The 14,615-nt window shown below is 42.8% G+C and overlaps 1 protein-coding gene across 1 annotated transcript in view; it reads right to left on the reverse strand.

Annotated features, from left to right (window-relative positions):
• The window catches only part of RYR3 (ryanodine receptor 3), a 352,315-nt gene extending 342,401 nt beyond the window's left edge, over nucleotides 1–9,914 (reverse strand). Inside the window, exons 1-2 of the mRNA XM_059183407.1 lie at nucleotides 9,867–9,914; nucleotides 8,956–9,075 (exon numbers count right to left, since the gene is read on the reverse strand). Coding sequence (XP_059039390.1) covers nucleotides 8,956–9,075; nucleotides 9,867–9,914 — 168 coding nt within the window. The remainder of the gene's footprint in view (nucleotides 1–8,955; nucleotides 9,076–9,866) is intronic.
• Between the last annotated feature and the right edge of the window lie 4,701 nt (nucleotides 9,915–14,615).

Consider the following 14,615-nt stretch of genomic DNA (forward strand, 5'->3'; position numbering starts at 1 on the left):
TAGAAAAAGAAGAAGATATACCACAAAATAGTAAGCATAAGAGAGCTTACAGCTATGTTAATATCAAAGTATACAATAAGATCAAGGATAAACAGGAGCATTTGATAATGACACAAAGATTAATGCAACAGGAAAATAAAAATCATACACATACATACACACACACACACCCCCTTTAAAATACTTGAAACAAAACTGACAGAACTCAAGGGAGATATACACAAATCTTCATAGTTTTTAATACCTCCATCTCGGTGATTGATAGAGCATATAAATACAACAAAGTTAGAAGAGAAGATTTGAACACCATGATTTGAACCATCTTAATATTCATAAAACATTAGCTAAAAACCAAAAAAGATCCACTTCTAAAAGTAGAACACACGGGGGGCACGTGGCTCAGTGGGTTAAGCCTCTGCCTTCAGCTCAGGTCATCATCTCAGGGTCCTGAGATTGAACCCCGAATCAGGCTCTCTGCTCTCTGCAGGGAGCCTACTTCCCCCTCTCTCTGCCTGCTGCTCTGCCTACTTGTGATCTCTCTGTGTCAAATAAATAAAATCTTTTTAAAAAGTAGAACACATGGAATTTTAAGCAAGATAGACCACATGCTAGGCCATAAAACAGTCCTAATAAATTGCCAAGAATTTAAATCTACAGAGCATGGCTTTAGTCATATCAGAATTAAATTAGAAATCAATAATAATAAAAATATACATCTCACTGATTCACTTTATTTTTTAAAACTATTCACTCATTGTTTAATCCTTTTCATCTAACTTACTCTGACTCTCATTCATATTTTACTTTAAATGTCGTAAATGTCCTGCTGATGGTCAAATCCAACAAGTCCAAATAAAATACTTATTCTTACACTATACACAAAAATAAACGCAAAATGGATTAGAGACCTTATTCAAAACCTGAAACCATAAAAATCCTAGAAGAGAACACAGGCAGTAACTTCTCTGATACTGGCTGTAGCAGCATTTTTCTAGTTATGCCTCCCGTGGCTAGAGAAACAAAAGCAAAATACTATGGGAACTAAATCAAAATCAAAAGCTTCTGCACAGCGAAGGAAACAATCAACAGTACCAAAAGACAACGACTGAATGGGAGAAGATATTTGCAAATGACATATCTGATTAAGGGCTAGTTTCTAAAAATAAAGAACTTCTACAACTGAACACCAAAAAACCCAAATCATCCAATTAAAAAATGGGCAGAAGAGGGGCACCTGGGTGGCTCAGTTGATTAAGCATCTGACTCAGGTCTTGATCTGAGGGTCATGCGTTCAAGCCCTGCCTTGGGCTCCACACTTTTATAAAAAAGATGGGCAGAAGACATGAACAGACATTTCTCCAAAGACATCCAGATGGCCAACAGACACATGAAAAGATCTCAACAGGAGTCGTCACCAGGGAAATGCAAATCAAAACCACAATGAAAGATCACCTTATACCTGTCAGAATGGCGAGAATGAAAAAGACAAGAAATAACAAGTGTTGGTGAGGATGTGGAGAAAAAGGAACCCTCGTGCATTATTGATGGGAACGTAAACTGGTACAGTCACTGTGGAAAACAGAATGGAGGCTCCTCAGAAAACTAATAATAGAATACCATATGACCCAGTAATCCCACTATTGGATATTTACATAAAGAAAATAAGAACACTAGCTTTGAAAAATACATGTACACTTACATGTATTGCAGCACCATTTACAACAGTTGAGACATGCAAGCAGCCCAAGTGTTCTTTGATAGAAGGATAAAGATGTGGTGTGCCTACACAATGGAACATTATTCAGCCATCAAAGAGAATGAAATCTTGCCATATGTGACCATGTGGATGAAACTAGAGGCTATTCTGCTAAGTAAAATAAGTCAGAGAAAGACAAATACCTTATGACTTCACTCATATGTGGAATCTGAGAAGCAAAACAAAAGAAACAAACAGAAAAGCAGACTCTGAACTCTAGAGAACAAACCAATGGTCACCAGAGGGGAGGTGGTGGGGGAGGGGTGAAACAGGTGAAGGCATTTCAGAGTATACTATGATGATGAGCAATGAGTTGTTGAATCTCTATACTGTATACCTGAAACTAGTACAACACTGTATGTTAACTATACTGGAATTAAAATTAAAAAGTAAATATTTAACTCATTTAACTAATTCACTATGTGGGTCACTCATCAAGCAATGGTTCCTGATGACCTAACGAGTGTCTGACTCCATACCTGGGATAATAAGAGCTACTGCATAAAAAACACTTTGTTGTGTGTAAAGCATGTTATAAGTGTTTTATAATTAGGAACTCATGTAACTGAATCTTCATCATAATCTATAATGTGGATACAGTTTTCAAGTCAAGGAAACTGAGGCAATGAAAGGTAAAGTCACGGGAGCCATGGTCAGAGAGGCATTAAGTAGTGGAGCCTGAATTACCAGCTCAAATAGTCTTGCTCCATGGTCCACAGTCATGTGCCTTAACCATGGTCTTCACTCCAGTGCTCACAGACTCGTGGCGCGGAGGCATCAAGACAAGTAAACTATCCAAATTCAGTGCAGTCGACGTTTGATCCCACATTCCCAGTGATTCCTGTGCCTTATATCTTAAGACAGAGGCACTTAATCTGCCTTATTCCTCTGTATAAAGTTATTTTTGAGAAAATACCTAATATCATTTATACTAAAAAAATTACTATAAAAATTTAACATTGCTTCATGTGCTTTCTTGAAACATTTGTATTTTAATAGTTTCTACTTGATTTAAGCAAAATACCTATTTCTAACTTTGGAATATCAGGCATTCAGAGGACAGATGCAGGAAATTTGTGGGAGAGGGTCTGGAGATCTGCCCAGGTGATCTTAAAAGTTAACCACATGAAAAAATATGGTTTCTCTATCTTTAAGTAAGTTGGCTCCATGATACTCTTAATTGCTGAGTACTATAGAATTAGTCATACAAGTTTGGAATGAATCATCTTCGGGAATTTACTTAACTTTATCAGAATTCTTGTATCCTTCTCTGTAAATGAGATCAGTATTCGCTCCATAGGGTGATAAAAATTAAATGAGAGTATGAAGGCTCCCACACGCTATACAGCAATCAGCACATGATGTCTGATAAATGGAAACCAAACAATCAAAACGGGTCACATTTTCCACCTATCACTCTCTCTCATGTGACAAGGCAGTTTTGATTTGTTTTTTTTTTTTTTTTTTTTTTTTTTAAAAACCTAAGTTCTATAATAGTTTGGCTTTTCATAAGATTGTAAGTCTGAGAGACTACTGCTCAGAAGTTCAAAGAAAAGCGCACACTCTCAGGCTGAGCCTTCTCTGCAAATGTGCACAGGCTTAGGTTTGTAGAAGTCAACAGTAAATCTATTCTGAGCTGAAGATAATAAAAATAATAGAAAATAAGTTATTTTTAGCCTGGAATTCTCTCCTAATTTATGCCATTTACATAACGATGTCTGCACGATCGCAGATGTTTAATCCTGGGTCCTCAGAACCTATCCAACCTCTCAGAAACCACAGCAGACTGTTAGTTTTATTTTTCAAAAGAGGAGGTGGAGGGGAACAGGACTTCAGTTTGAAAACTGGATTTGAAATCGGATTGTTCATTTTGAATCTACCATGACCAGGAAGTGCTCCCTGACTGAGAGGCAGAACTTCATTCCGAGACCCCAGGAGCCTGAAGATTCCAGACATCCACTGGCTTTTATAGGGCATGAGGGTGGGTGCTGGGGTGGCTCAGTCGGTTGAGTATCTGCCTTTGGCTCAAGTCATGATACATGATAACCCCAGGGTCCTGGGATTGAGTCCCGAATTGGGCTCCTTGCTCAGTGGGGAGCCTGCTTCTCTCTCAGCTTGTGCTCTCTGACATATAAATAAATAAAATCTTTAAAAAAACTTTTTTCAAAGGCACAAGGGTTAAGTTTTTCACTTCACAATTTCTATTTCATCCTCATTAAAGTCAGTGAAATAACAAACCTTGGTCTGTTGAAACTGATCTTCAACAGAGAGTTCCCAAATGCTTCTTACTTTTTGATGATGTGAAATTAGGGAAGGCGGAAGTGAGGATTTGGAAAGGTGCTGGGGTTCCAGCCACATCAGACAAGGCCCGAGCAGTTAAATAATCGTCCTCAATGAAGATTGCTGCGGGAATAAGGCTTACAAAACTCTTTTCTCCCTCTGCATGAGAATAGAACCTTGAGTTAACTGTCCAGTTTTGTTCTCAGGACAAGCTGGGGGTATGTGAATTATGTTACTCGGGAACACTGCTTACAGTGAAAAAGATCCCTGACAGGCAGCCTGAGTCGGTACCAAGAAGACACCAATACCCCACAGAAGAAGCCTTATCTTCGCAATTCCCCAAGCATAAGACTCTCCCAGCTAGAGGGAGATGTCCTTTGTGGGGTCCCCAAAAGTTAGGCCTGCAGAGTTGTTACAAGAAACCCTGGATCCCATAGTACATGAGGCTTGTATATCATGGTATCTGCCTGAAGTGGACCTTGTTTCTTTGTATTTGAGCTGTCACCTGGGGTGGGGATTCAGAATCAAGGATTCCCCCAAGGTGTGCCTGACACGTCCCAGCAGGTAAATGGTTCCAGTCCCACTGCACAGACCAGTGCCAAGCAGCCGAGGAGAGTCTCAGGAGTCTGGACGTTAAGTTAAACCAAGTAAGATCCACCACCCCTTTCCCCAGCTGGTACTATTAGTAAGTACAAAACAGATGAGATAATATGGGCCAGAGGAAAAATAGTAAATTCCTGTGAACAAGTTTTCCACTTAAAAATGACCTTAAAAGTTGCCTGTGTTGCTCCAGCGGGTAAGCATCTGCGTTTGGCTCAGATCATGACCCCAGGGTCCTGGGATGGAGCCCTGCCTCGGGCTCCCTGCACAGTAGGGAGTCTGCTTCTCCCTCTCCCTCTGCTGCACACTCCCTCTGTCAAATAAAATCTTAAAAGAATTTTTTAAAAAATAGCAGTAAGATAGTATCTGCTGTTATTAATTAAAAAAAGAAGCAACATTTCTTTCCATGTTTCCTGATCTCTGGTTGTAATTCTGAAGTCATTCTTATAAAACAAGACCCCTTTTAATTCCTGGAGCTGTGCATCTTTGAAACGGAAGCTGAATAACAGTGCTCCCATCTGCTGACATTTGCAGTTTCAGAAGACCTTCAGAGAAGAGTGGGCCACGGCAAACAGAAAGTTACAAGAACTCTCCAAAGTGTGAAATAGTCTCTATGTCTACAGCAAATGTTGGCATACTTTTGCTTCTCATTCTACTACCTTCTCACTCCTTGCTTCAGAGTGACCTCCTTCTCTTAGGGCTTGTATACTAAGAATATCTTTTGAGAACCTTATCTCATCTCTTCTTTCTCAGAGGTCTGTTTTCTCCCTAGAATTTATCTCAATTTTATCTCTCTGCGTCTCAACTAGCCTGTAATACCCTTGACTGGGAACGCCAAGGTCAGGGGCGGCTCTGTAGCTGGTGCTAAGAGTGGTGTTTGAGGTACGTGCCTCACCCTCAGTGCCAGGCTTGGGAATACACTTTCCTATTTCACTGCACGCCTTACGTTAGTTTCCAAGAACCTAAGAATGGCACAGGTGGTTGAGAAATTTCATTGGAAGGGAATTATGGGGAATATTTCATGGGCAGGGAGAGGACAAGCACCATACTTGTAGCGGACTGCAGAAAAGACTGAAGCCTCAGAAAATGGTGGCTAGCAGGCGGTTCCCTGGAATGGCGACAAGAAGTTGTGAAAACTTATCCTTTCCATGAATTTCACCCTTTTTGTTTTTTTGAGAAGCACTCCTGGTGCCTTTCCTCATACTATATACGGAAGGGACAACCGCTCACGTAACAATAGTGGGCATGTCAGCTGTGACAACTGCTGTATCCTTTGGGGAAAAGCAGCCGAATACTGTTCATGCTCCTAACACCAGTCATTCTTCTCCCTAAGAAGCAAAAGTAAACTAGCAAAGCCATATACATGTTTCTTAAGACCCATGAAGGCTACAGAGCATTATGGAATGGGCTAAAGTGTTAAAGAAAAGAAAGCAGAATGCCTATATATCCACTCCAAGTACAATACTGAAAACATGCAGGTACATGTGGACAAAGACCGAATGAAAACAGTTGTGACAAGATGATAAAATTATGATGTTACATCTCTTTTTTACGCTTATTCCCTTGTTCTAAATTTTAAATGAAAAATTAAAATGATAACAACACTTAGGGAAGCCTGGGGGGCTCAGTTAACTGTCTGACTCCTGATTTTCGCTCAGGTGTCATCTCAGGGTCATGAGATCAAGCCCTGCATCAGGCTCAGTGCTCAGGGCATCTGCTTGGGTTCTCTATCCCTCTTCCGCTGCCCCTCCCCCACTCTGTGAACATGTGCGCAGTTTTCTCTCTCTCTCAAAAAAATAAAATAAGAACACTTATTCATGTGGGTGTTAGGAAGGATATTTTCTCATCCTCAAATGCATTTATGTGTGCTATGGGTTATTTTTATTCCTAGGGTATACAAAATATTCTTGGGTTTGGATATACAGTTGTTTTTCATCTGGTTAGGTATGATTAAATCATAGTAGCCCATGGTTACCTAGACTCTACAATGTGCTAGGCACTTTGAGTGTATTAACTCAATTAATTCTCACAACCACCTTTTTAGGTAGTTACTATTAAATTCCCATGAAGCAGATGAGGAAATTAAGCTCAGAAAAGTCAAGTACCTCCAAGATCCTGACTTAGTTGGTGAGTGGTAAGAGATAGGACTCCAGTTCTGGCAGTTTGGCTCCAGAGTCCATGCCCTAAACCACCGCCCCAAGACCTATGCAGGGGATGGCCAGAAAATGGACCACTGGTTTCCAACTCAGGTCAATGTTCTTTCTAGTGCACTGGACCATACCTCATCTGGCAGATGAGAAAACTGAAAACAAGTATTGAGTGGCTCACCCATAGTTACATGACTAGCTAGGGGTTGAGAACTAAATTCTTGATTTCTACTCTGGTGATCCCTGATTTTTTACTCCAATGATCTTCCTATTATCCCAGACTGCTGGGATAGGACAAAAGTGAATGAAGAAGACCTCAGGGAAATCAAGTCTAAAACCTTTAAAAGGAAAAAAAAAATCTTCCTTTTCTTTTGCCTTTTTAAAAAGAGTTCTTTATTATGGGAGTGGGGACAGAGGGAGAGAGAAAATCCCAAGCAGAGTCCCCACTAAGCTCAGAGCCTGACATGGGGCTTGATCCCAGGACTCCGAGATCAAGACCTGAGCTGAAATCAAATGTCAGAGGCTTAACCAACTGAGCCACCTAGTGACCCTCTCTTTATCATTTATTTTAATGGGATTCTGTCCTGACCCTGGCCATTGTCACAGATAGACATTTGTACTCGGGAATGGTGACCCCCATGGGAGGGCAAAAACATGATGGAAAGGACAGAGGCATTTGGGAGATATGGCCAACATGGAGAATATCTAGTGTTCTAGGGTGAACTACGGGTATGTGTCTGTGTCTGGTGTTCTATCGGGTGAACTACGCATGTGTGTCTGTGGATTGTGTAGAGTCCTGTGGAGAAATGACATGCCCATCATGTGGGTCTACTGAAAAATACACTAACCATGTTCTGCTTTAAAAAAACTAAAAAACAATAAACAAAAAAATACGTGGGGGCGCCTGGGTGGCTCAGTGGGTTAAGACGCTGCCTTTGGCTCCGGTCATGATCTCAGGGTCCTGGGATCAAGTCCCGCATCGGGCTCTCTGCTCAGCCGGGGGCCTGCTTCCCTCTCTCTCTCTGCCTGACTCTCTGCCTACTTGTGATTTCTCTCTGTCAAATAAATAAATAAAATCTTTAAAAAAAAAATACGTGGTTCTGTGAGAAAACAGACATTGGAGGGTAGGATGGTCACTTGTATATCAACATGGCTAGACTATAGTACTCCATTATTTAATCAAACAGCAATCCAGGTTTTGATGTGAAGGTATTTGAGAGATGTGATTAACATCTATAATCTGTTGACTTCAAGTAAAAGTCACCCTTGAGACTCTGGGTGGACCTCACCTCATCCTTTGAAGGTCTTCAAAAAATAACCTGGGGTTTCCCAGAGAAAAAGTATTCTCCTCAAGACAGCATGAACTTCTGCCCGAGTTTCTAACCTGCTGATCTGATGTACAGACTTCAGACTTGCCAGCCCTGATAACTGCAAGAGACAATATCTTCAATCCACCCACCATCGGCCCCTCAAGAGACAGAGAGAGCTGTTTCTCTAGAAACAGCTGGAAACCCTGAGTGGTCCAAGGGTCTGGCCAGGACTGTGAAGTACTGTGATCATGCTGAGAGCACAGGTCCACCTGACATACAGATGACCAAAAGCAGAGACAGCCTGGAAGTGTGGCTGAAGAGATAGGGGACGTCACATGCCACCTGACGCAGGCAGGGACCAGAGCAGACGTTCCTCTCTGCCCCCAAGTGAGAGTGGACAGGCCGGGGGTGGTGCCCTCAGCACAGTGAAGATGGAGAACAGTGTGCCTGCTGCAAAACATAGGCCCAAGCCCTGGAGAGTCCTTGGAGCCATAAATGCCACCTGAGAGTAAAGAACATGCGCCTGGGCTTCTAGGAATTCATACAAAATGGTGTTCTGGGAGGATGAGGAGGCCCTCTTCTGTGAGAGCTGACCGCAAGACATTCCTGGTGTCCGGAAGATGAGGCATCACTCATTCTTCGCTGCTGTGGGCTCCTACTGCAGTGAGGTTGCAGCAGGATTAGGCAGATGTACGGTTTAAACTCCATCTACTTCCCCTTTTAAAAACAAAGGTATTCTTTCTCACTTCCTCCCCATCACCCTCCTCCTCCTCCTCTCTCCCTGCAGCTCCTTCCCCGGAACGACCGGAACGACCGCTGGGAGGCCAAGGGGAGAAGGGGCAGGGCTGGTGATCGATCTTACCTTGGCTTCGGAAGTGGGCTCCAAGAAGCACAGGCGGTTCCCGAGGCCCTCGGCTGCCAGGCAGAACTTCCTTTGCTCCTTGTGAATGTTCGCGATGCACTGGAGAACCACCTCATCTTCCTGCCGGCAGAACAGAGACACACGTGTGAGCGAGCGGGGGCCGCCTCCCCACGGGGAACCAGGTCCCCAAGTCACCTCGCTCTATCGTTATCAGGTACACCGGGAGGTGCAGGCTTCTGCGTGTGATACCGGAAAGGGGAGTCTGCTCTTCACATGGCCCTGCTGAGTGCCTCCCCCGAGTCAAAACTCTCAGCTCTGGGGTGGGGTCCGCGGGAGCAGGTCCATGTACGCGGGACCCTCACTGCAGCGTGCTCACTGCTGGAACATGGGAAAGGCACGCAGTCCAGGTGAGTGGACAATTTCCACACGTGGGTGCATGAGAGTAAGTTGAAGACATCTCCAGATAAACAACAGAAACGGGGCAGTGAGATGTGACCGAGGGAAGAGAGACAACAGCAGATATGAGGCAGAGAAGGGATCTGTGCAGGGAAGGTCCATTTGGCATCAGGCTCGGACGAGGCAAGAGCCATGTTGTGGGGGGGCGGGAATGGGGGTGCATGTAGTGGCTAACACATTTGTCAGGGATGCAGAAGGACACTGGGGATGGTGATAGGACAATGAGTCCTAGACAATGGGAAAGGATGGCTGAGAGAAGCCTGGAGGGTTCACATGGGGAGGAGCTGAAGGTCAAGGAGGGGAACCACTCGGAATTCCAAAGGAGGGGGACCTCTCTCCCATACATCCCTCTCAAAAGCAACCCCCCTGCGTCTTCAGAGACCTTGTTTGAACAGCAATCCTCTCACTGATGGTCCAGAAATGAGGCCAACCTCTATTTACACTTACGTGCTTACCTCCTGCACAGCCCTGCCTGAGACCGAGGAAAGAATTTTCCTTACCATCCCTCTAATCTGTCAGTCTATGCCCCCACTCTCCCCATCACTTAACTTTACCTTTGGGTTTCAAACACCAAAAACATTTGCAGGTGTGTTTGAATTAAAGCAATGAGAGGGGGCCAGGTGGGGCTTCCTCCCTAGAAAAGGCTCTCCTGTTCCCCCATCTCACCCCGACAGCCCCTGTTGTTAGTGTACATCCCGGAGTACCAGACAGGTAGACCAAACAGAAATGGAATCACATGGAAAAGTAAAATCCTTCCACCTGATGGGAAGATAAGAGATTCAATAGTAAGAGATCCCCAGAGAAGATGTCTGCTGGTACCAAGAGATTGGTCAGGGGCTATAGGAAAAATGGGAGAAGCCACAAATCACAGATATATGAAAAGACTGGGGGGGGAGGGGAAGAACTCCACACTTTCCCTGGCACAGAAACATCACTGTTTATCATTAAATTCAGTCAGTAATAAATTCAAATCCTCTGCTTATAGGGAATTCAGCATTCATGGTCTTCATTTGAGTTGAGATGGAACAAAACTCCAGAATAGCACTATGCTCTCAGAAGTGCTCTCAGAAGTTTTCTCTCAGGTGGAGTCTCCCCCAGCTCCTGTGGTGACTGGAGGTAATCACATCCTCCCAAAGGGCACAGGCAACAAGGGAGTCCCCTCAGGTGTCAAAATGACTGAGGGACACTCTGTGCACTGCCAAATGGGTCATGGGAGTTATGTTGTCTGTACAGCAATGACAGTCCTTCAAACACATAATTTTTCTGTCCAAAATGTCAAGAGGACCCCCTACTGAGGAATATTTAAGTATCTCCCACCTACATACAGCTCACCAGCGAAAACCACCACCACCACCACCACCAAACCCAGGCATTTAAAAATCACAGGAGTGTGTTACAGACCAGATTTTTCAGGAACGGGTGAAAGTAGAATTTTCTCCTCAGCTTGAGTTGAGGACACTTCTTTCCATGACCTCATATTTTTTCATGTGGATATATTACCTATCCTTCCAAGCTTAGCTTGAATATCACAATCCTTTACGAAACCTACATAATCTCTCTTTTATCCAAATTCCCATAGCAATATCACCATACTCTTGCATTATGTTCGTTTACATGCATGTGTTTTGAAATGGCTAATGTTTACTGTTCTCAGACTATACAACAGGCACTATGCTCTATGTATAATAATCCAGGTGAGCTTCATCCCAACACTATGGTATTGGTACTACTGTCACCTGCACTTTACAAAGGAGGAGCTCCTGCACAGAGCTGTTCAGTAACCTGCCTCCGGTCTCACGGTGGAGAGGGGTAGATTCTTGAACCTGATCCGGGGAGTCTGCCTCCATGCAATTTCTCCCAGCCCTCCCAGCTGGCTTGGCACCCCTTGAAGGCAGGACCCACACTGGGTTCATTTTTATGAACCCAGGATATTCGTTCGGGATATTCGTTGGCTTAATGCCTTATACACAACATACACGTGGTTATAATTTATTGAATGTGTATGCTTCTGGCTTTGTAACCCTAGTTAATTACAAATCCAGTGAAGAAAACTGCTTCTCCATCTAAGCTGGGAACATAATGTGTTTGGTAAAAGCATGTTGACTGACTGAGATTTTTGTTATTTTATTTTTTAAGAAATATTTCATTTATTTATTTGACAGAGAGAGACAGGGAGAGAGTGAACACAAGCAGGGGGAGTGGGAGAGGGAGAAGCAGGTTTCCCGCTGAGCAGAGAGCCTGAGGTGGGGCTCGATCGCAGGACTTCAGGATCATGACCTGAGCGGAAGGCAGATGCCTACTGACTGAGCCACTCAGGCGCCCCAGAATCAGAATTTTAAAAAGGGATTTGTCTAATCTCACCCATGTAACAATAATTACTGCAGAAAAGGTTACTTTTCACTGATGAGTCAGAACTGAATAATCTCATGAGAACAGATGCTGACATAAAAAAAGTAGAGAATAAGCAATAATAATGAGACTTTGAAGTCCATTTCAGGAGTTTTTTTCACTTCTGTTACTCAGGTATTATTATTGATAACATTATCAACTATTCATTCCACACCACACTGCTGAGATTTCCCCCCAGGTTATTTAACATTAACAACAACACAATCGCTTTAAGAATGAGGATACCAAGGGTCCTAGGAATCAGGCAATGTTAGTAAGGGAGTATTTAATGAACAGTCATTATGTGCCATCATATCACAGCATCTCAGTTTTGTGCTTATAACCACCCTGTAGATACTAATATGCTTTCTATTTGTAGATAAAAAGATTGACGCACAGAGAGGCTAATTATTTTGCCTAGCCCCACACAGCATGTAAAAAACAGATTCTAACCTTGAACCCTGGGACTTTCCTGCCCTTTTCACCATGATGCCCAACAGTCTCCCAAGAGACTGACCTTAGTAAAAGGTCTGAATTCACATCTCCCTGACTTCAGGACCCAGGGTAATGTCGATAAAAATAGATAACTCCCAGCCCCCTCACATGGCTGTACAACATTGAAAAGTAACCCAATCACAGAGCACAATGCCAGAGAGAACTGGAGAACTGAATAATAATAAACTATAATGATAAAATAATAAACAATATTATAAATATATCATTTAATATTTAAATGTATAAGATATATTTATATATAAGTAAACAATAAAATAAATAGCAAAAATAATATATAATAATAAAGAAACTTTTCTGTGCCCAATGACTCTAACACAGGAAGGGGTGTACATTGCCCCCAAACTTGTAAGAGAAAGGGAGGAAGGATCATATTCAAGGTCTATCATCTGCCTGCATCCCTCCAAGCCATTTGGTTCATAAGCGCCAGCTATGCCTGTCAAAGATTCAGCTTGCAGTGGTGTTGAGTGATTGTCCCTGAACAGGGATACACAGCTTTGGCTCTCTTGGCTTAGATTTCATATTATAACAGGTCATCTCTGACAAAGTAAAGTTCTTTCTATTCACCTCCAGCTGAAAGACCTTGAACTTGAAAACCAATGGAGCTTGCCTATTCTATCCCTACTGCTTCTCTCACACCCTGGCTCCCAGCCCAAGAGTGACAACAACTATGTTTGGAGCTCTTTTGATGGCTGTGGGCACCTTGGCTCCTCCTCTTCTCCCTGGGTCATTTGCAAAAAACCCTTTGGGATGAAACAAAATGGCTGATGGTCCTATTTAAGGGAGATCATTAGGCAGCTGATGACAGCCCTATAGTTAGATCTGCACATCACTGGTACCAAGAAGCTCGTGAGCAGGGAGCGCGTGGGACAGAGTGCAGGCCAGCAGATTTCACCATACACATCTAAGTGCAGGCATTACTGCAGAGGAAAATCCATAACAATTTATTGCTTTAAAAAGGAAGATGTGTCCCAGCCACTCATCTTGAACATCAGACACTATGTTAGGAAACTGAAACAGTTAGAGCTCTGAGCTTAATATATGCAGACATGGGTGAGAGCGCTCATTGTCAGGCTTTACCCCAAAGCATCTCTTAAGTGAAAAATAAATGGACTCTTGAGACAATGAGCCTATCCCTCAATTATTTCACAAGGATTAAGGGTAGTAGCCTACTCTGCATTCTTTTTTTAAAATTAATTAATTTATTTTCAGCATAACAGTATTATTTTTTCACCACACCCAGTGCTCCATGCAATCCGTGCCCTCTATAATACCCACCACCTGGTACCTCAACCTCCCACCGCCCCCCGCCACTTAAAACCCCACAGATTGTTTTTCAGAGACCATAGTTTCTCATGACTCACCTCCCCTTCCAATTTCCCTCAACTCCCATCTCTCCATCTCCCCATGTCCTCCATGCTATTTGTTATGCTCCACAAATAAGTGAAACCATATGATAATTGACTCTCTCTGCTTGACTTATTTCACTCAGCATAATCTCTGCATTCTAATTATCAATCATTTGGACACTTGCTTGCTTAGACTCTAAGCTCCTTGGAGGCAAGAGCCTCTCATTTCCCTGCAAAGCCTCAGTGCTGTGTATAGTGCCTGGCATAGAGTAGAAAAGTCGAAATGTTTGTGAGTTTATTGAACAAGTTATATACTTTGAAAACAACTATTAACAAAAATGCTATGCGTAAATTTTGCGTATAAATATCTACATTTTCTTACTTGTAGGGTCTGGAATACCAACATGGAAATAGTGGAGATTATGTAGAAGGAACTGGGACACCCTGCTTCCACAATGGCCCCATGGGACAAATACTTTTTTATCCCATTTAAAAATTTTTGAAGCTAAAGGTTATCGCCTGAGGGAGGAGGCTGACAATATACCGCGTCCCTAGGGACAACCTTTCAACAGTTTCTCACTTGCAGTTGTCTGTTTTTGATGTATGATTACACCTTTGGAACTCTTTTTTTTTTTAATCTCTCAAAAATGAGGGATGGTTCCCATCTCTCCTTCCTTACTACTCACTGATAGTTGCAAAAATGCAGTAAAATGGAATTTTCAGGATCCCAAGCAACAAAGTTGATATAGTTTATTGCTTTTTCCTTCTTTGAAAACTTTCATTTGGCTCATAAGGTAGACTTTCTTTGGGTTGTCCCCTCTCTTCACTAGCAGATCCCGCTCTGTCACCTTGGCTGGCATGCATTCCTCTTCCCCTCTCTGCTGCTTCCTAAGACTGCTCCCAGCCTGTTCCTTTGAGTTCTTTTCTTTACCGGCTCTCCCCTCCTTCATCATC

Source organism: Mustela lutreola, chromosome 7, assembly GCF_030435805.1.
Source record: "Mustela lutreola isolate mMusLut2 chromosome 7, mMusLut2.pri, whole genome shotgun sequence".
Taxonomy (NCBI): domain Eukaryota; kingdom Metazoa; phylum Chordata; class Mammalia; order Carnivora; family Mustelidae; genus Mustela; species Mustela lutreola.